This window comes from Mustela nigripes, chromosome 6 (assembly GCF_022355385.1).
Source record: "Mustela nigripes isolate SB6536 chromosome 6, MUSNIG.SB6536, whole genome shotgun sequence".
In the NCBI taxonomy this organism is placed as follows: Eukaryota; Metazoa; Chordata; class Mammalia; order Carnivora; family Mustelidae; genus Mustela; species Mustela nigripes.
In genome coordinates, this window is record NC_081562.1 from 56,263,023 (window position 1) to 56,285,475 (window position 22,453).

The following is a 22,453-nucleotide window of genomic DNA, read 5'->3' on the forward strand; positions in this document are numbered from 1 at the left end:
TCACGGCTGCCCATAGGAGAGTGCACAGGGGTAAGGCAGGGAAGCAAAGAAAAAAATCAATCTGCTCATTCATGACAGTGGGCAGCCACGGATGCCTTAGGTGGGGGAGGACAGATGGGGATCTCCTGGGGATCTCCTTGGATGATTAGCTAGGATTTCAGGGGGCAGGGCCGTGTCCCTTTGTGTCCCCCTCCCCAGATGAACCTTCTGACAGAGAACTTGTGTTTTGGCTTTGCCCATGGTAACCAAGTCTCTTTTTCGATGAGGAGGAATGGGCTTCGGTAAACAGATCTATTTGTGTGACTTCTATTACTCATTTGAAGCAATGTCACTCCTTTTTCCACTGTGGTCTGTATGTGTGAGTCAGAGAGAGCCTAAACAGGCTTCTTTGAATTGATGGCTCACTCCCAGCCTCTCTTGACCAGCTGCCAACCTAGCAGGGCGTAACTTACCAACAAATCTTTTTTTTTTTTTTTTTTTTTTTTTTAAGTCAGACTGATTCATAGAAACTCCTTTAAAACAGAGTGAAAAGAAACCGCCCATCACACACCCCAGCACACCAGCGCTGGAAACTTATAACCCCGGGAAGCAGGTCCCTCCCCTCACTGGGGTCACATACCTCCAGAAGAGCGGACCGGGCAGCCACCAGCTCCTGCTACTCAGGGCGCTTCTGTCTCCGGAATCCTCAGGTAGGATACCTTCCAGCGCCGCTGGGAAGCTCAGCGAACTTTCTCTTTCCTTCTCTGTTCTCCTTCTCCTGACCTTGTCATCTAAGTCTTGCTTTTTTATTTTTTTCTTGTGCTTTTTCTTCCTGTAATCCCCTGGATTGAATTCTTGAAACTTCTGGCTACAAGTGGATACCCAGATCACTTTTGCTGTGAGTTTCGGGAAAATGCCTTTTGACAGGGGGAGTTGGGAGCCCCGGGGAAATCGGCGGGCCTGGGCCGTGATTACGTTTTGCAGTTACTGGTTTCTGGCTTGGGAGCAGGGAGCAAGGACTTTGGAACACACCAGGATAAGGGATTCTTCACGGAGGAAACACTGCATACCTTTGAAAGGACTTGCCAGATGTTTTCCAGGTTGGCCGTTTTGATTCAGATGCATTCAGGGTTTAAGTTGTCTCTCTTGTCCATCGTTTGCTGATCTTTTTTGGATGATGGATCGATAGGTGCTTTTTAGTGCACTCTTGCTGTTGCTTAGACAAAGGGGTCTTTCAGCTTTTTCATTCACTTTTGTTTAAATATCAGTTTTACTTCTCCCTTCAAGGTGGGAGGAGGGGGTGGGGCTTTTTAAAGAAAACAGAGGCGGGGGAGGGGGATTTCAACTGGTGTTTCAAATAAAATGTGGGAGAGTTTCATTTGGTGCAAGTCAGCCTGATGGGGAATCCAGACCAGAGCTCCTTCTCTCCTTCCCAGATGTAGAGCATGGGAAGAGGCAGGAGGGAAACAGGGAGGAGAGGGTGGGGTTGGGGAACTTCATCTGTTCCTGCTTAAAAAAAAAAAAAAAAAAAAAAAAAGTTGAATGGCTTTGTGCTTCCACCCTAGGAATTTTAGAGCTGAGTGAAAAGATGCCATCTTAGCAATAATAAACTGATTTTTTGGGTGAGATTTTTCCTGATGGAAGTCAGTGATTGTCTAGGACCATTTATCTTCTCACTCTTCCAAAATGCGGTTGTGCAAATGCAAACACTCATGCTAATCATAACGTCAATCTAGAGAAAGGAGGATGGGTGATTTCTATTTGCTTTTTGTTTTGTTTTGTTTTGGGTTAACGTTTTGGTTGAGGTGTGGCCCATTTCGACATAGAGACTGGTTTTATTTTCTCCCTACATAAACAAGCCAAGGAAAATGACAGGATTCAGCTTGTCTGATGAAATTAGGTTTTTCCTTCAGAAATGCCGTTGGTTGGAAGAGAAGATTTAAATGTAATCAGCCCGTGTACATTGCACAGACAAGACGCCTCGTAAAACCGCCCTCGAGGGGATGATTAACTAAGTGCAAGGGAAACTTTTCAAGATGCAGGGAACTCCCACATTTGCTTAAAATGTTTATTATTTCCAGATTACATGGCTGTGGATTAAGGGAAACCATTATTAGAGTCAGTAGTAATGGTGTTCCATGAATCTAGTACAAATCTTCTTGTACTTCTTGTTCAATTTTAAACTATAGGCAATACTTCAGCGGTCAGCAGAAAGAAAACGCTGAGAAATCTGCGGGTGTAGACCATCCGAATTGCATTTTTTGTGCAGCATTTCCCATTACACTGTAGTTCTAGAAGTGAGAAAAGACACTATGATAAATGGTATTTCCTGGAGCTTGAGGACAATTTTGAAAATGCCATTCTAATTCCCGCTTTCCCCGCTGCCTCCAAAAAGAAAGAGTGAGGGAGGGGCACCTGGGTGGCTCAGTGGGTTAAGCCTCTGCCCTCAGCTCAGGTCATGATCCCAGGGTCCTGGGATCGAGTCCCGCATCGGGCTCTCTGCTCAGCGGGGAGCCTGCTCTCTTCTCTCTCTCTCTGCCTGCCTCTCTGCCTACTTGTGATCTCTGTCAAGTAAATAAATAAAAACTTAAAAAAAAAAAAAAAGAAAGAAAGAGTGAGGGAGCTCCTTAGAGGCAGGAGTTTTTCTGAATTTCAGCTGCAAGTCTTTGAAAATCCTGAAATGTGAGGGCTATTTTTCCCCTCCCACCCTCAGAGGCCCACTGGATTCTGCCACAGACTGAAGAATGGGGCGGGGGTGGAGTGCTGTCTGGAGGGCGGCAGGCCATCCGGTCTGGCATCCTGGTCAGAGGACCCCCCAGATTTTACATTGTTTGAGGGCACTAAATTGTCCTGGGAGTTGGCAGAAGGCCATCAAGGGCCAGCCCAGAGCAAGCTACATCCCAGAATGGGGGCTGGCTACCTCCCAGGAGGATAGGGCACATCTCTGAGGGAGCGGAGGGCACATCCCTTCCACTGACCAGGAAGACTGTGACTTTCCCAACTCTTCCTGCTTCCCCTCCAGCAACCCCCTTAGGCCCATTCCCATCCAGTTCCAGGCGGCCATCCAGACCTGGGGGTGCCCGTGGGAGTGGGCTCTATAAAGACCATCTGGGGTTGCAGAGCCCCTTGGCTTGGTCGGGGGGCGGGGGCGGGCTCTGGGTCCTTTCATTTAGGCCAGATGATCTGGGGTCAATGGAGAGAGCGCAGTCAGAGCCCTAGAAGGCTTTCAGACGAAACAAAATGCTACTCTGTAGACTCCTCAGAGCCTGACTGGGGAGCAGATCTGAAAAATGGTCACAGAAAAGGGCACAAGGCATATTTAGATATGTTCTATGTTTTCGTATAAAGATATGTTCTATCTTTAATTTTGTACACCAAATTCTCAGTTTGGGAGGGATTCTCAGTTTGAAAGATCAATTCATTCATTCTCCCACCATATGCAGAAATCCTATTTTAACACCACCTTGGACAGATGGCCATTTTGCATGTCCTTAAAATATCCAGAGTAGGGGGGCTTCCTACCTCAGAGTGCGTCTCCATGCTCCCCACCTCCATGCCGTGCCCCCCCCCACCCGCCGCCCCATGTTGCTGGACAGCTCTAATTATTAGAAAATCTTAAATCCAGCCCAGCTGGCTTCTCTGTAACTTTTATACTTTGTTTTTAGGTCTGCAGTGCTCGGTACACAGAAATTCTCTATTCCGTTTTCGTTGTTGCTCTTCCCAGTTCCCCTTATCTTCTAAACATTGAACCCTTAATTAATATTTCATGGGTAAAACTTGATGGATGGGCACAGTTATTATGACCTAAGACTCAAAAAGAACAGGAAGCATTTTTAAAGCTTTCAAACTATATATCTAGACAGCTATACCCACATGATGGGATTCTAAGGTATTTCATTTTCTAAACACATGAATATGGTTTCTTCTTTAACTTACCGGATGCCTGACACAAAAGCTTGGAGATATTTGGGACTCTTGGATGTCCATTCTCAGAAGGACACACCCAGTTGCTACCCACGAGGTCATGGTTAAATGAGTCCAAAACCAGAAGCACAGGCATCTAACCCAGCCCTGTTCCGGTGATCCCATAACTCGGTTTATAGTTCTTGTAGCTCACACCTTCACATTGCTACCACCTGTCACGAGAACTACAGGAACAAGTTGCCAATCCATTGTAACCCCGGGCTAATTGCTGGCTTGCAAGATGGATGACAGCCCTCGGGAAGAGCTCATCAGCTTCAGCCGGTGTAGATCTGAAACTTTCTGACCATAAATTTCTCCTTTCCGGGACACCTGGGTGGCTCAGTTGGTTAAGCTGCTGCCTTCGGCTTGGGTCATGATTCCAGCATCTTGGGATCGAGTCCCATATTGGGCTCCTTGCTTGGCGGGGAAGCCTGCTTCTCCCTCTGCCTCTGCCTGCCATTCCGCCTGCCTGTGCTCACTCTTTCGCTCTCTCACGCTCTCACAAATAAATAAATAAAATCTTAAAAAAAAAAATTCTCCTTTCCAATACTCTTTCTGGTTCTGCTTAGATGATCCCGAATTGCTATTTAGTAATCAAGGGAGCCCAAGTAGGGTTCCAATTAGTTTTCTTGAATTCACCATACCCCACCTCCCAAACACAAACGTCGTGCGACCACTCTTATAACACTTCAGTCCCAGGTGCCCTGACTGGGTAAAAATAATTTCTCTTAATTTAACTGGGAGATCCACTGACACAGAAGCACAAAGATAAAAGTACAAGCCCTTGTGAAGTTTGCTGTTCTCTCTCTTCCTTTTTAAAAATCTCTGGGTCAGCGTTTTCTTCCCTGTTTTGGATATGGGCATTTCCTTGGAACTAAAATGGACTCCTCTGCTCTTGGTGCCTTTGGTTTTATAGGGATATGGCAGCTTTTGTAGTTCTGGAGTCCGTTTATGAATTCTCTGAGGTTCAAATGAGGTCCTTCAAATGAGGTTCAAACGTGGTCCTTAAAATTGAAAACGCAGGCACAGTGGTTGAAAGTGGGGGCAAGAATCTTAGGGCTGATGTGGAGTAACTGAACAGGGAGCTAGAGGGTTGTGGTCTCAGACCAACTCTGCCCTAGAACTATGGGCAAGTTACCTGTCTTCTTGACTGAGGGAAGTGAACTTGGTGGTCTCCAAGGCCCCTTGTGGCTCTGAAATTCTAGCGTTCTAAGATGTTATAGTCCTGTTTTGGAAATCCCTAGGCTCGTGCTAATGGTGTAATCCATAAAAATTGGTAGAAAAGTTAAACGAGGCATCGTGTTGCATTGAAGGGCATTTTAGGGAAGATTGAGGGTCTGGGCAGCCTCATCTGCTTACCCACTCTGAGAATCCTTAGGCCTTATCATCAGATAGCAATGAGCATTCACCCAGCTTGGGAAGACAGGGAAGAGGTTTGAGTAATGAAACATCTCTGTAACCCTGTTAAGACACTGACCAGAGCAAGAGATTAACCGGTAACCAAACCAGGTTCAGGGAGAAACAGAGCTGGTCTTGGGAGAGGGACTCCACCCTCTGATCTGGGATCCTGCAGCTCAGCGGGAGGGTGGGGCTGTGAAGGTGTGGAGGTAAGCATGAGAGGAGAGGTGAGGAGGGAGCAAGTGCAAGACCCGCATTTCCTTGGGCCTCTGTGTTGAGGGAGAGGAAAGGCGCCACAGGAAAGCTTTTAGAAAGAGGGAGAAAGAGTGAAGTGGAAAGAGAAAGACAGGGAAAAGGCCAAAGAGCAAGGGAGAAGTGTGAGGAGGATTCCATTCCTATTTGCTTCCTCCTTTTCTTTCATGCCCAGGGTGGAGCCCGGCATGGGGCTTGAACTCAGGACCCTGAGATCAAGACCTGAGCTGAGATCAAGAGGCGGAAACTTAACTTAACCACCTAGGTGCCCCTTATTTCCTTCCCTTCTTGTCTGGGGACCACCCACCCCAACTGTTTCAGAACAGTCCTTAGGGCCAAATATTCTGTTATTTATCCCCTCAAAGGTGGGGGGGGGGGTGTGTGCTGTCAAGCAACAAATATGGGTCAATACAGGCTTGGTGTCATTTGAATTTCCACTGAGTATTTTATACCAACAGGGCAGTGATCACCCCTGACGTTTTCCCTCTTTTCAGAAGGGTCAGATCAGATAGAAGAGCAAAATGAGGTCCTTGGTCCTTTGGCTTCATTCAAATAAGCAAAGACCCTTCCCTAGGGGGCTGGGGCTGGGACACTGGAGAGGTTTTTCAACCCCAGAAACCGTGAGTTGGGCTGGTGGGTGTGTTCCCGCTTCCCTTTGCCGGATGTGGCTTTGGTGGGGAAGGGACCCGGGGCGCCGCGGGGCGGGGACCAGGATGGAATGTTGGAAGCCTGTCTCAGGGCTCGCAGCGCGGGGTTCTGGTGTGGGCGTTCGGGGGGCCTCGCAGAGCTGACTCTGCTGGTGGGCCGCCTCCTCGGTAGGACAGGAAGCAGGAGCCCCCGTCCGCACCGTTTGGAGGGGCCCGGCTGACCCTCTGATTAACTAGGAGCGGGGGTGGAGGGTTGGGAGGGTGGGGGGAAGGAACAGAGCGAAGAGGAGCTCTGGAAGAAGTTCTAGAACATCTGCCGAACCCTGCGACGAATCCGGGAGAGAGAAGATGCTGGAAGGGGAGAGGGTGGGCTTCTGTTCGGATTCTGGCTCTGGGGAACCAGAGCCAGAATCTGGGAGCTCTGGGGAAAGTGCATTTCTGCCTTTGTTCAGGGATCGGGGTAAAGCACCTCGATGCGTCTCGACCCCTAAAGAACCCAGCGGCCCCCCACCCCCAACCAAAAAAAGACTGAGACCCCCGGCGGCCCACCCCGCGCCCTGGCCGGCCTCGGAGCAGGCGGCGTTGCTCGCGGCTCGGCGCGCTGGGCGGGCTGGGCCGGGGACGGCGTGTTGCCGCCACCTACTGGCGACCCGCCCCAGCGCCGCGGGGCCGGGCCACACCTTGATTTTCGTCCCAAACCCGAGTTACCGAGTTACCGTCCGGGCAACCCCGCCCTTGAAGACGTTCTGGTCGCCAAAACACTCCTCTTTTGTCAGAAGCAGAGACAGCTGCAGCTTCTGTCCGCACCGGGGGACATCGCCCAGGGGCCCGGCCAGCTGCGGTCTGGGGGCGTGGGCCCGCCCCGGCAACGCGCCCCGGGCTGGCCCGAGCCTTTGCAAATGTTGCCAGATCCACCCCCTCCTTGGACGGGAAGGAGGACAAGGGGGAATGAGAGAGAGAGAGAGAGAGAGAGAGAGAGAGAGAGGTGTTACTCTCTTTAGGAGCGTTTGCGAAAACAAGATTCATGCTCCTCTTTGCCCTCGGCAGTCGCTGGTCCTCAGATTCGGCCAGAGAAGCTTACAGCCCCACTCTGCTGCCCGAGCCTCATTGGACATCAAGTACCACAAAGAAAACCGACAACCCTATATAGCCTTTGCGTCAGGCACGAGTCCTCACACGAGCCCTCTGAGGTCTATAGATCCCAATTAAGAAGTGTCGTAGTCAATCAACAAATCACCTCCGTGTACACGTTAAGTATCTGGCAATTTTAATATATCCAGTATACCTCAACGACACTGAAACTTAAAAAAAAAAAAAGTTGTGTCATCGGGATTTGAACCCGGAACCCATGCTCTACCACTGTATACCTATCTCTGTAGAAGCCACCAGCTGGAGGGAGAGGGGTTTTCCCGGGGTCAGCAGTTCCTCAGAGGCAAAGTTTGTTTGAGATTTTGTCTAATAGGTGTCCTGTCCCTCCCTTCCTCCCTCTTCTCTTTTTTCTTCTCTTCTCTTCTCTTTTCTATTCTTTCTCCCCCCTTCCTCCCTCCCTCCTACTATCCTCCCTTCCTTCCTTCCCTTTTTTTTTTAAAATTTTTTTATTTTTTTAATAGCATGCTTGCTACCCCACCCGATCCCCCGGTTCTTCATCCCTAACTATGCAAGAGTCTGTGCCCCTTTACACCAGTGTCAGACACACCCTACTCTTTCTAGAAGAACCCTCACTTATTATGGCCAGACCACATTTGGGAAATGGAACTCCCTTTCCCCCCAAGACCATGAAAACATAGTTGTTTTCTCTGGAGCATGTAGTTACTTTTGTGGATCGATTCCTGATGTTTCTCCTGGTCATACAACCTGCCTTGCACATGAAAACATCAGGCCCCAGAATAACGTGGGTATATTGAGGGACAACCTGAAATTCTTTCCTTCCACACCAAACATCAGATATCCAGAGGCAGAGGAAACGGTCCTTTGGGATCCTTTCTCTCCCCATGGTTCCCACGGAGAAATTAACATTCCCCTCTCCCACCCCTACGTAAAAACAATATTTAGAATGGAAAGTACGCCTGACATAAAACAACAATAACAATGGCCAGAAGAGCTCATCCAAGGTCTCATCCACTCAACCTGCTTTTCATCCCAGCCTTTTCCTCCTCCGGATACATCCTCTCTGACTGCTCCCAAAAGAGAGTGTTTCCTTTTCTGCTTTTGTGTTAAATGGACGTCCACTTTGCCAACCCAAATCATCCTCCATGGGACACAAACACATCAAAACAAACCGACCAAAGCAGAATGATACTGGTGCATAGAGGGTAGAAAGGAGAAGTGGCAGCCACTGGGCGTCCGGATGGGGAGATGACACAGAGGTGGGGGCTGACTCCCGGAGATCATCTGACCAGGGGCAGCTTTGTCTTTCATCTTCTCTGTGCCTTGCAGGAAACACCACGTCTGTCGTTGGTCAGATGGCGTGAGGCAGCTTTCTTCAAGGTTTGCAGTTTCCAGATAGAGATGGAGATTTCCTAACTGGGAAAACATAAATCAGTGAAAAGACAGAATCGTGTTTACAGTTGAATAAAATGAAGACTGTGTTATGACGTGATTGAGTTTTGGGGATCTTAGATGGTGTCCTCTGGCTAGTTCTCTGGTAGCCTGAGAGCTCTGCTGCAAAGGTAGCCGTTCTAGAAGAGGTCTGAAGAGGCCGCTTTAGATTAAGGGTAGAACTAAGATCAGGGGTCGTAGTTGCCAAGAGCAGATTCTGATGTGTTGTCAGAAGGACTTCCTAATGGGAGCGTCTTGGCAAGTAGTGAGCTCCCTGTCACAGGAGGAGTTTAAGCATGGCTCAGATAGTTCTGTGATGTAGGTTTGTAGTTGAGGTTCATATATTAGGGAGGAATTTTAAGGCCCCTCTTCTCAGTCCAGAGATTCTATAACTTAAAGAGAAAAGTTAAACCTGTGGACAAGTTAGTGTTTAGAAATGTAAGATATTTTCTTTGTATCTACTTATTTCCTCTTAAATAAAAGGCAGCAAACACATATATACCCTTGCATATTCAAATGTCAGAGTTACTCGGGAAATATTCATATGTTTACAAAGATATTTATATAGCAATATGTAACACAGAGTTTGCATGTGATAAGATGCTCAATACATAGCTATAGTAGTGTATAAGTAACTTCTAAAAATTAGAAAGGACTAAAGTTCATGTATGTAAGAAAAAAAAATTGCCTTCCTAGTAACATTTATTTGCTCACTGAATGGAAGTTTACTTGGTACCTGTCAGAGATAAGACTCTTCCTTCAGAAAAGTAGAGCTTTAGGAGATGGGGAGCCAAATAATTCTGTAAGTAATTCTGTTACCAGACAGGCTGCCACTAGGGATTTTAATAAAAGGCTATGTAAGGACTAGAGCGTGGTGGGGAAAATGAGTACTTCTGAACTGTGTAGGTTAGGAAGGCTTCCTAGAGGAGGCAGGATTTGAGCTTTTTTGAAAAACGTTCCATAGGTAGTTCCCGGAAGAAGGGCATTTTAAAAACAGGGCTTTTTCTTTGGAGACCATATTCTCAGGATTTCCAGGGCCAGAGTAAGGTGTTTGGAGCCTCTTTCTCAGTGATGAGTGGGAGGGGTGGTGAGGTGTTTGGAGGATTTTGAGCAGAGGAGTAATAAGGTCAGATAATGCAGTGGTGCGGGGGATATGTCGGAGAGGGAGGAGCTCGGAAGGAGGATCATGCCAGGGCCTGACGCTGTGGTCCAGGCTAGGATGAGCAGGAAGTAAGGAATAGATGCGGGGTAGATACTGGAGGAAGATCTCATGACCTGACTTGCTTTGGGCAATAAAACTGGGATGAGAGGAAGGAGAGATGGGGGGTTTGGCAGCTGACCATTAGTACTGTCTTCTCCCCAGAGAAGACGGGGTTATCCAAGGCGGTCAGGAAAATGACTAAACCATCTTCTAGCTAGCCAGCCGATTCACATGCTCTCAGAAAGCGTTCTTGCACCATCTGGTAGAAGATGCCTCCACTGTGCCTTTGTCTGGGAGAATCTCACCCACTCGCAAATGATTCATGGACATTTGAGCTCTGCGAGACTCCCCTCTGCTCAGGCAGCCCCTACCCTCACCACCCTCCACCCCCGTTTCTGATTATGTTACACGCCCAGGTTCAGGCTAGTTCTTCAGTGAGTCAAGCCCAGGATTTCCACCATTTCCTTTGCTGGAGAAGAGGGGTTTTTGATTGTTCTGTTCTGTTGTATTGTTCCCAATTACTGTGACTTAGACCACCCTTAAAGAACTGTTTCCCCCAGACTCTGAGGCCAGGGGTTGAATAAATACGCATACTCCATAGCAGGAGGAAGTTATCTGACCCTAGCTTAATAACCATGGATCCAAATTATGAATATCTAAACTCCCCTACTGCATCTTCAGAAGTCAATTATCCTCAAAGTCTCTGCAGTATTAGGTACTCATCAGAAAAGAAAAGGTGTTCACAGGGGCCTGATTGATTTCTTGTGGCTAGAGCACCCTAAAAGCAAAGGCAAAGAGGCAATGCAAAGTAGTCTCAGAGCTATGTTCCTTTGATTCTTTCATATTTTAGGGGAGAAGGAAGGCGTAAGAGGAAGGCAAGAAACCAAGAAAGATTTAAGTAAATGGAGACAACTAGAGAGGACAGTAATCTCTCCGACCCCCACCCCACATTAATTAGTCATTTATTCCTCCAATCATCAGCACTTGTAATTCTCAAGGTCATTTCCACTAACTGTAATAATTTTCTTTTAGCAAAGAGCTTAATCCAAATCTAGAATAGTTAGTGGTTGTGAGGTTTGCATCGGGACTAGGAGCTTAAAGAGACTGCAGCTCCTCTGTGGGCTGGGCAGTGGAGAAGAAAAGGGGAAGGATGGTCAACAGAAAAAGATGGTGGTGGTGGAAGGAAGCGGGATGGCCTGCCCATTTGGAAGAAAGAACAACAGAAAAGGGATATTAGAGAGCTGATGTGTGGCTCTAAATCTCTTACTTCCTTTTCTCTTAACACTCAACTTTTCTCTAGAGTCAACATTCATGCTTCCCATACTTTTCTCAGCTTTGCACTCAATGCCTTGATAGCCCTGAGTACCCCAATCCCCAGATGTCCTACTCTGCTTACAGTGATGGGTGGAGAAATGTGTTCCCGGCACCTCACATAGAACAGTCAGTGGATGTCCTATCCTTCGAGAACACTGTGATTGGCCTAGCTCTGTGGGCTTGGGTCTGAGAGTTAAGGTACCATATGTAATGTTATGGGAGTTCCCAAGTTCCCAGCAACCCGCTAACAAACTTTGGGACCGCCCAGTGCACCAAATGCTCTGAGGGGCAGGCATGGCACCTAATTGTCCAAGATTGCAATGCTGTTATTTTGTACTCTCTGGTGTGAGCTGCCCAGCTGGGACTAAGGATTTGCTTTCCACCGGAGGGTGCTCTCCAGAACATTTTAGAGAGATGTGAGGAAGAAGCCACTTACTGTTTTAGTGAAACAAATTGCAAAGAAAGAAAGTTGTAGCAGCCAATACCTCCAATGATATGGATATTCAGAAATGGTCTCTTTTCAGTGCTTTTTTATGACACAAGATACACACCAGGGTAAGGAATCAGTCCCCCTGCAAGCTACACTGCAAGTAGTGGGTGGGTGGAAGTTTCAAGAGCCCGAGACCTTCTGTTATTATTCCCATTATGCTCTGCTATTGGGTAGATCTCCAGACATTCACGCACTGGGTAGCTCTCATGGCTGTCTATAAGGATATCAAGATCTGCCCTTCTACCCTACATTTGGCTGAGGGTTTCTCTGCTGGGGGGCTCTCTAGCATAGGGACTGGGTAACGGGGGATAATCCAGGTCAGAAATGGAAGAGAATAGTTTGTTCTGTTTCCAGATGTGTTGGAGGCCCACTGAAAACAATAAAAGCCCGTCTAAGCTGACAATAGGTGACACTAATGGAACCTGGCAAATGAAAGGCAGTGAAAAGATGGAGAAAGTAGATGCATTATGAGCTAACTCCAGTTAAACAGCCCCTACTTCTAGTGGGATGCCTCGGCCAAAGGCAGAGGGAATTACGCGTTCTGTACACTAAGAGTGCCAGCTAATCTAAGACATTCTGCTCCTTTCCTTGTGGACAGACGTGTCCCAATCACAGGAATCTGAGATGAAAGAGAGTCACTTCTTTGCTTTATAACCTCACCCATTCCTCCAGCCTGCCCCAGACAGGGGAATAATGATCCAGTGGGGCTTTGGCTTAGATCAGGAGTGAGATCCCGCCTTGGTTCCTGCAGCAGTGGCAGTGGGTCTCATTTCATAAGCAGACCAGAGCACACCTAGTTAAAATGCACCATGTTCAGGCCAGGGACCAAACACTGCTCATGTCAGGCAAAGAGAACCTCTGCAGAAAACCGGTCGGAAGGATAAGTGGCCAGGACGTAATAGCAGAGCACACGCAATACACATGGGGAAGCGCCAGGCCCTGACAAACAGGGGACACTACACAGCAGGGCACTATAGAACCTCTCATTCCTAAGGCCATTACCCTTTAGGTCAGGAGTGAGATCCAGAGGCGGGGGGTGCAGTGGATGGCCCAAAGTGAGGTCCAGTAGGAAGATGGTGTGTGGAAGGCAATAATGATCCAGTCATCGAAACGGAGAGGATGAGCAGAGACCAAAGCAATGTGAGACTTCCTCTGCAGGGTTACATAGCAACCCAAGGAGACAGAAAGTGCTGCTGAATTCCCAGCAGCAGGTAAGGGAGGGAACTCACAGCATTTTCCCCACCTCATTTAAAAGGCCTCACTTTGCGTATTGTATTCTATTCTGGGCCCCTCAATCACTTCCCTCTGTTAGGAGGATGTTTGTCAGTTAGAAGCCAAAGGAATAAAAACGACATTTATAGAGCCCAAGTTGGATTAAACATAAGACTTGTTATGCAATATTTGTAACTCCCTACAGTCAGCCTCTTCCTTTCCCCAGGAAGGGCAGGATCAGGATCTAGTGATGGTGTGAATGCTGGGGGTGTCGGGAAGACAGCCAGGACAGGGATGAAAAGAGTGAGCTTTCTCCTTCTCATTCCCGAGGGTGTGTTCTTAGAAATCTCCCCAGTCACAGGGCAAGGATTAGGCATAACGGCAAAATGGTTTATATACACTGCCCGGTGAAGAACACAGCAGATATCCCATTACTTGTACTTAACATGGGGTAGCCCGGTGACTAACTGACGTGCTATGTTGGTAACAGCTACTCTCAGTTTCACGGGTTACTAATAGTAATGCTGATAAAGCAGCAGCCAAAGCAGCCCCATTAGTATCTGCCATGTGGTGGACATTGCTAGTTTCATAAACAGGGTTCATAACCCTCTTATTTTCCTATGTGATGGGCATTATGGCCCCCATTTTATATAGGAGGACACGGAGAACAGAAGGACATGACTAGGTGATTCTAACTCAACCTGTTCAATTCATAAACCTCTTTTTCCCAGTGCATTAAAGTCAAGCAGAAAATCGTGGAGGTATGCGTGAACCCTCGGAAAACAAAAATGAATTTGAATGTGTGGGGAGATTATTCACAGCAGGCATGAAATCTCCAAGCTCTCTCTGAGGCGGCAGGATAAACTCCATGATTTTTGTCATTCACAGTGAAGTTGGACAAATCCCTACAAAGCATCCTGGGTTGGAGGGAAACGCTGGGACTGGGAAAGGAGGCAGGGGTTGGAATGCACGGTGGAAGCCGCAGTGTGCCCGTCATTCCTGACCTGTAAAGAGCAAGGCCCCTTTGTGTACATTAGAACATTCTAGATATTTTTTTGAAGATTTTATTTATTTATTTAACAGATCACAAGCAGGCAGAGAGGCAGCAGAAGGGGAGGGGAAAACAGTCTCTCCGCTGAGCAGAGAGCCTGATGCGGTGCTTGATCTGAGGACCCCCGAGATCATGACCTGAGCCGAAGGCAGAGGCTTAACCCTTTGAGCCACCCAGGTGCCACTAGATTTTTTTTTTTTTTTTTTTTTTAATGAACATTCTAGATTTTGAGTACCTGATGTGGAAAGTAAGAGGAGATAAAAGGCACTTGAAGTGTTGAGACCATTGCATCAGTGCTGGCCACTAAGTACCCAGGACAATAGGAAAGTAGCTCGAGCAGGCTCAAAGCTTCAATTAAATTAGGTTGAGTGTGAGAGAAAAGGGGGACAATTGCAGGATGTGCCCAGCCATCTCCTCCCTAGGTGGGGGGACATCCACACATCCACCCTGGTGTGAATAACCTCCAGCTCTTTCCTTTTGAAGTCCTTTGAGACTGCATTGCATCTTGAGCACGAGAATGGAGTCCTCCCTCTGCAGCTACATAAATCAGAATACCCACTTCCATGTGCATCCTTCACACTTTCTTTATGATCCGTGAACTCTCTTTTTTATGATTTCTTTTATGATCAGTGGGCTCCCTTCTTCTCTGCTGAGATGATAGCTGAACAGTGTGGTTTACCTAAGCCCATTTTTAATCTGTATTCGTTCCCAATCCTCCCACCATGTGATTTGTGCATTTGCCTATTTTCTCCACCGTGTCCTGCAGGGTTGAATGGTGTGTCAATGTCATGCACAAATAGAAGGCTCATTTAGTGATGTTTCCATCTGCATACTTCTAAAGCCCCAGAACCAACATACTGCATCAAAGGAAATACAGCATTATGCCCTAGACCAATAATAGCAGAGTCCATACTATTTGGCAGACACAGCCCAAAGGCTCAGGTACAACAATAAAAACCTGAAATATTCAGTCAGTAGGTGATCAGACCATTACACTGTAATTAGGTTGTTATAATTATTGACTGCCAAGCAGCATTATAATAACAGAAGTTATGGCTTTTACATTTTGTATCTCACCCGGGAGCAAATTAGTAGCCTATTCAGTCTATGGGCATCGAGTAAAAGCTGCTGTTGGGCAGAAGGGATCCACTTCTATTAATATCTCTGGGCGAACAGTTTGACAGAGCCATGGACACTTCCCTAGTGGAAAACGGAAATTTATATGACATCGTTGCACAGAGACTTGGAAATGATAGCTGTGAAAAGGCCTTTAAAAAAAAATTAAAGTCTTATTTTGGTTCTTAAAACACAAACAAAATAAAACATTGACGGTGATAAAGTCCCCCCCCCCCCCGAAACGGGCTTTATTAGAGAGGTGAGTATATAGATATTTGAGAAGCAGAATTATGTTTATATTTAGGTATATGTAAATCGATGAATAGGCATTTAGGAAACTAGGTTAACAACATGTTTTCGGGAATTTATAATGAAATTGTGATGGTTTTTATTGCAGCTCCTCCTGATTTTAGCAGAGAGTCCACACATGTGGGAACGCTGAATGTTGTGATTGAATCTAACAGTAACCTCGCCCCCCCCCCCCCCCCCCCCCCATCTTTTTTCTTTTCAGAACTCTGGTTGCTCTTCGAGGCATCAAGAAGCCAAGATGTTGGTATTACTGGCTAGTATCTTTGTGGTCCACATCGCCACTTGCATCATGTTATTTGTCAGCACCATTGCCAACGTGAGTAATACGTTCTTTTGTTCGTTCATTCACCCAGAAGTTATCTGAATATTTACATAAGTTACTACAAAAGAAGTTTGAGCCACAATCCCTGCCCCTCGGGAATATGCAGTTTAGTCGTGGGGGGAAAAAACACCCCAAAAACCAAAAAACCAAAAAAAGAACCCCAACACCCACTGGCACTTCAAACAATGAAGTAGCAGGAGGAGAAAAGCCGGTGTCTACCAAAGGGATCCCGCCAGGGCTGGAGGTGGCAAGGGGCTGGAGAAGACAATGAGGCTTCTTCAGTCTCTGGCAGAACCTTCTCCGAGGTGGAGCTGAGGGGGATGGGTAGATGGGCGGGTTTCTTGGCGGAGGATGAATCGCGGAAGGAGCAGAGGGGTGCATTCCAAGCAGGGGTGCTAGCCAGGATGCCTCGGTGAGAGGGAGAGGCTTTGTTCTGGCAGAACGGTCGTCGGCACCACCCCACCACCCTCCCCCGGGGCGAGAGCAGAGCTTCCTTTCCTTCTGGGAACCCTGATTAGAAGGATGGAGGGGAGAGGGACGAGGAGAAGCTTTGGTTGCCGGATGGACACGCTCGAATTCTGAGCCGACAGGAGCGTGTGAAGGTGGAACTGTGCCAGATTAACCTGGTTGCACGGAATTCACACACTCTAGCAAAACAATGCAAAAATGTTTTTCTCTGAAGCTTGGGCTACTCTGACCTCTAGCGGCCGTTTGTAGCATCAGAGTAGCTTTTATTGTGCTTTTCTCGGAAAGAGACAAGACCAATCCTGGCCCGCAAAAATCAAGGCCACCCATCATAGGGCGGCAAACGGTGGCTCCAGAATCTGTTTGGGTCCCTGTTTCAGTTACAGGACAAATGGATTTTGAAGTTCAAATAAAAGAGTTTTGCTGCAGTTGGTGGGTGTGGTCGGCACGAGCAAGGGTGCCCGTGAGCCCTCCTCCAGACTGCAGGTCAGCCATTCGGGGCCCCAACCCCCTGGGCTCTCAGGGTAACAAGCCTGGTCAGTGACTTCACACTGCATCAGTGGTTCCCAGAGGGCTGAGTATCTGAATTATCAGCCCCTAGTACTGGGCTTGGCATACCCTTGTTTATTGAATCAAGAGCAGGTGTTCACACATCCTGGGCCCTGTCCTTCCAGCAGTGCTCATTCTAACGGGTGTTCTGGGTGCTTGTCTTCCGGAAGAGTAAGTATTTTTGTTGGGCAGGGTGGGAAGGCACATTGGCACCACAGCAAGTCTTGGGGAATACATGTTGGTCACTCTTCTACGTTCAGGGGCCCCCACGTCCTTCCGTTTAGATGGAAGTGGCTTCTTCTTTTTTTAATACTTTATTTATTTGAAAGACAGAGATCACAAGTAGGCAGACAGGCAGGCAGAGAGTGAGGGGGAAGCAGGCTCCCTGCTGAGCAAAGAGCCTGATGCAGGGCTCCATCCCAGGACCCTGGGATCATGACCTGAGCGGAAGGCAGAGGCTTTAATCCACTCAGCCACCCAGGCACCCCGAGATGGAAATGGCTTCTTGACACCAAGACTCATTGCTGTTTCCTTCGTTGTCCGCGTTTCCTAATTGCCTTCAGTTGAGCGGTTTTTTCCTTCTTCTTTTTTTCTAACCCCCTTAGGCTGTTACATGAAACGGTCTTTTTAAAAAGATTTTATTTATTTATTTGAGAGACAGAGAGACAGAGTAAGCATGAGCAGGGGGGAGGGGCAGAAGGAGAGAGAGGAGCAGACTCCCCGCTGAGCAGAGAGCCCCCTGTGGGGCTGGATCCCAGGACCCCTAGATCATGACCTGAGTAGAAGGCCGACGCTTAACCAACTGGGCCACCCAGGCGCCCCTAAAACGGTCTTGAGAGAGCGAATGGATGGTACATACTTAACAACAATTGCTCATTCTGTTTCTGCTTTTTAGAACCTCAGAATTTTAAACCACTATGATTTAATCACTTCCTTTTTGTTGTTCTTAAGTAAGGAGGAATGTGAAGCCCAGAGAAACTGTGTGATTTTTCTTCAGTCACACAATCTTCCACCTTTTCTCTTGGGACCTCTGTGGCTTCTGTTTTAGTCAGACCTCATTTCCACAAAAAGGTGGGGTGCTTAGCCTTATTTGAGGCTCAGTGTGGGGTGTTGCTGAAGATTCGATCCTGACCCAAATCTGAGTTGCTTTTTCTTTTCCTTTCAAAGCAAAGGGTCAGCTTTTCAACCATTGCTTGTTTTTTTGGTTTCAGGTCTGGGTGGTTTCCGATGATAGACATGGATCAGTCGGTCTTTGGAAAAACTGTACCATTGGTGGCTGTGATAACGTGCTATCATATGCCAGTGAAGGTATGTCTTAGGGGACTGTGTTCAGTACTGACATTCGGGTGGTCAGGGAAACGTGCACCCTGCCCGGGACCGCTTTGCCTAATATCCTTCTTCTCCTCTTCCTGTGTCCACAGATGCCCTCAAGGCGGTGCAGGCCTTCATGATACTCTCCATCATCTTCTCTGTCATCTCCCTCGTGGTCTTTGTGTTCCAGCTCTTCACCATGGAGAAGGGAAACCGCTTCTTCCTTTCTGGGGCCACCATGCTGGTGTGCTGTGAGTATCCTAGGGGCGGGCTCCTGTGTATGGTGGCCTTACCATGGGCATTCCTGGCACTTTGGACAGAGGAGCACCCAGCTCAGTGAGGCTGCATTGGACAATTTTCTCCTCTGCTTGTTTGTTCTCTTTTTGAGAACCCCTGCTGGAGCTTGGAATGAGTACTGTCCTGTGCTTTAAACATGCTGCCCTATTTAAACCTAGTGCTCCTGGGGGGTGGGGATGGGGCGACCAAGTGGCCGGGCCACATGCATTGCATGCCCTTGTATAGGAGACTCTTGAGGGCAGGGAGGTGGGTGTCCTTAGACAAAGCCACTGCCATAGTGCGGGCTGGAGTTCAAGTTCTCATCCTTCTGTGGTCTTCCCTAAGACCCACAACTGGGTGAAAGGCTGTGTCGTTTCACAGCCTGGGCAGCCCGCCTACATAGGCTGGGGTCTAGAAGGAAAAGCTGGGTGGTGGATGTGAAGTTCTTTGTTTTACTTCGCACTTGTAGCTACACAAACCGGTGTGGCTATGGGAGCCCAAACACCTCTAGTTTTATCAACACAACCATCAAGGTTGGTTCAAGACCAATCAATAGAACTATCCTATGGGGCTAAACAGTCAGATTTTATTTTCCCAGTGAAATTTCCTTTTACTATGAGGAAAATTGAATCTTTTAAAAGTTACACAATTTTTTTCTTGGTTTTAATAGAAAAAAAAAACAAAAACAAAAACAAAAAATGAGGCCTTTTTTCCCCCCTCTTGTAGGGTTGTGTATTATGGTCGGAGTGTCCATCTATACTCATCATTACGCCGGTGGTTATGGGACCAGCTACTTCAAAAGTCACCATGGCTACTCCTTCATCCTGACCTGGATCTGCTTCTGCTTTAGCTTTATCATTGGCGTGCTCTACCTAGTCCTGAGAAAGAAATAAGGCCAAAGGAGTTCATGGGGATCCTGGGGCAGGGGGTGGGGAGAAGGAAGCCATTGAATCTGGGAGGGAAGTGGAAGATACCACGCAGGAAAACCCAAGGGGGGGTGGGGAGGGGAAGGAGGGTGGGAGAGGCTGGAAATCCAAACTATTCCTGGGAAGGTTCTCTACCATGGATCCCCTGCCCGAGGGAGGGAGTAGTTGGCTACTCTCTGCTACTCTCTTAGCTGGAGAGACTCTCTCCAGCCACCAGACTTGGCCTCCAGCTGTTCTTGGTTACACACACTGCCTGGGGACCCACCAGCTGCCGCACCTCTGGCTCCACTCCTGAGGCTGAACTCTGGGTCTCGCACTGTGGTCCTCAGACCTATTGCATCAAGTTAAAATAGCGGTACAAGTTCCAGCAAGCAAAGATCTTGTTTTTGTGTTGACTGTGCCAAGCCTGGAAGCCATCCCGCCTTTCTGGCCCAAAGCAGAACATCACATTCCAGTCTGAAGGACCTGTAGGAGGGGGCTTTGGCCTGTGAGCCATTAGCCCTCCTTAGAACAGATATTTAACTCTGTGGAACTCAGTGGTATTTGTGATGAAATGGGAGAAAGACATAGAGTCCTAAGGCCAAATTGGTGGGTGAGTTAAACCAAGAAAGAGGACTTTTCCCAGGGGAAGGCCTGGAGGCTGGTCAGAACCCAGACTGGACCTCAGGCAGCTGTCCCTCACAGAGAACTCTTGTTGTGGACTTTGCTAGGCCTCTTGCTTAAAGCCAAAGCAGCTCTTTTGGCATTTCTGTAGCCACTCATGACCAGTTCTGTGGTGAAAGCACCATGCAAATAATGAGACCAAGGGGCAGTCTTGTGACAGTGCTATAGTAGGGTTGTTTTTAGGATCCCCTGTTCATGCGATCAGTGTTTCTTTTAAGCATATATTGGGAGAGAGATGGACATGGTTCCTTGTAACATGATTTATTACTCTCCCTCTAAATTATAACTTTGGAGGACGTTTTTCCTAAAAACAAAAAATTATCCGCATTGGGGATCAGAACTCCTAGGCTCAGTGGTAGCTCTCTCTCTGACATGGGCTGGAGCCATTGCCTTTCAGAGGCCCTGTCTGTCCTACAAGTGAGGCAGGGCAATTCTGGAAGCTTAGTAAAACACACACAAACCAAAACCAAATAGATCCTTGGGAGAAAGGTGCTATATAATTGTAAAGTATTAAGCATATTAGATTCCAGTCATGATTAGAACAGAGTGCCTGCATTCCCAGGAAAATTAGAAAATTCCCATGAGACAAATAAAAACATAGGTGATAGACACATATTTTCTTTAAGAGAAAAAATAAAAAGCAAAAACTCCTGTGGTTCCCAGTCAGTTGGCAATTGGGCTGTCGGTTGCCGTAGGAGCATTTCTATATAGGACTTAGAGGATGTATATTATTCCTGGGGAAGCAGGCATTGCTCTGGCCTGGAGCAGCTATTTCAAGCCATCTCAGATTCTGTCTAAAGGGGTCATTTTGGGAAGACACTTCCTTTATTACCAGAGAAGATCTACCCCAGGGGGAATGTGAGACATCTTGCCTACTTTTCCTTCTCCCACCTCTCTCCTTACTCCATTTCTTACACACTTTTCCTTTCTGGGGAGTTGTCATGCCATGATTGCTGGTATTTATGTAAAAGGACTATGACTAAATATATTGCTCTATGTTCATTCTGGTTAAGGGAATATTGAGGCCACCAGATTACATGGGCTGGGAGTAGAGAGATGGCAAGCAGGAACTGTGGAATGATGAACTTTTAAATATGATTTAATTATCACATGATTATAGAAGGCTGTCTTATGTGCAGAAGCATACTTACATATCAGATATACTCAAAAGAGATACTCGCATTATGTTGAAAAGTCAAACTATGACTGGAGTGAACCATGTATTCCCTTGTCTTTTACTTTATTTCTGTGACATTTATGTCTCATGTAATTTGCATTACATTGGTGGGTTGTTCTAGTACTGTATTTGGCTTCTCCTTTAATAGATTGATATTTCATATACTATAAATGTAAATATTTTGATACAAATGTTTATAACTCTAGGGACATAAAAGTAGATTCTGATTCCCTTCACCGTGTGAATGTTTTCTTCCTAAAAAAATGCAGGACAGTAGGGATAATAGTGACATTTATACCTAACGAAGTTGTCGATCAGTGCGATTTGAACAACTTGGCATTTATTTGAGACATTAAACTACTTTCTGGTAGTTTAGGCATTCTACAAAAACTCTACAATAACTCTGAATGTTATTAGGTATAGTTTTATTTTAACATTAATTAAACCTCTAAAGCAAAAAATAGAACTTCATAAGTTACATCAGGGAGATGTCATGGTCTTGAATCAGCATGACTTATGACATTAAGAAATGAGATACTTGAAAAGTTTCTTTGGCTAAGATCAAGTGAAATAGCCAATTCCTCTAATGTGTCTTCAAAATATAAAGCAATTTACAAAGGTATGCATCACATACATACCTTTGCAAAAACCCATTCATTGCATAAACTAGGCATATCTCTATGGGACAGATGAGAAAAGGAAAGCTTTACTGCTTTCCGTGAGCAATAAGGACTGGAATTAACAATAGAAAAGCAGAGTAGACACTGTATACCCTAGCACTATGTCAACACTAATATCATACAAATGGTTTTAATGTAGTTTGGTGCTATGTTAGACCCCTGTGGTTTTGGATGAAATAACTGCACAGAGTAATACACAAAAAATACACAATGGAACATGAGAATAAAACTTTAACATATTTTAATGTCAATTAATCAAATTGTATTGATTATTGATACCCTCTCAGAGACCTATGTAATTTCTGAGATCGCTTCTGAGAGAAGAAGCTACTTCTCTCCTTTAGTTCTTCCTGGGATTCATTCTCCCATGTCATTTGCCTGGTAGTGGATTAGACCTCCAGAGGATCCTTTCTTTCTTTCCTTTTATAGATCTTTAATCAGACTCTCCCAACAACTCTCCTCTGCCCGGATGAAATCTTCTATCTCAAAGACCTGGATAGTGAACGAGGGTGTATTACTTAGGATTCTCCACAGAAACACAACCATTAGGAGGTGTAAATTATATACAGAAAGACATATACTTTTTTAAAATTGGCTCACATAATTATGGAGGC

General features: G+C 46.6%; 1 protein-coding gene across 2 annotated transcripts; it reads left to right on the forward strand.

Annotated features, from left to right (window-relative positions):
* The first annotated feature begins 519 nt into the window (after positions 1–519).
* EMP1 (epithelial membrane protein 1) lies at positions 520–21,395 on the forward strand. 2 transcript variants are annotated; one of them, XM_059402647.1, is made up of 6 exons: positions 520–689; positions 855–877; positions 15,673–15,786; positions 18,018–18,114; positions 18,228–18,368; positions 19,120–21,395. In XM_059402647.1, the coding sequence occupies exons 3-6, from the start codon at positions 15,709–15,711 to the stop codon at positions 19,284–19,286; spliced, it is 483 nt and encodes a 160-aa protein (XP_059258630.1). In that variant the 5' UTR covers positions 520–689; positions 855–877; positions 15,673–15,708; the 3' UTR covers positions 19,287–21,395. The 2 variants fall into 2 exon arrangements, with proteins under 2 accessions (XP_059258630.1, XP_059258629.1); XM_059402646.1 differs by lacking the exon at positions 855–877 and having other exon boundaries at positions 521–689.
* The last annotated feature ends 1,058 nt before the right edge of the window (positions 21,396–22,453 follow it).

Bases quoted from the DNA above. Each gene is read 5' to 3' on its own strand.
- EMP1 (XM_059402647.1), top strand. From the start codon at position 15,709: ATGTTGGTATTACTGGCTAGTATCTTTGTGGTCCACATCGCCACTTGC. The intron at 15,787-18,017 runs GTGAGTAATACG...TTTTGGTTTCAG, and splicing joins TTGTCAGCACCATTGCCAAC to GTCTGGGTGGTTTCCGATGA. The intron at 18,369-19,119 runs GTGAGTATCCTA...CCCCTCTTGTAG, and splicing joins GGCCACCATGCTGGTGTGCT to GGTTGTGTATTATGGTCGGA.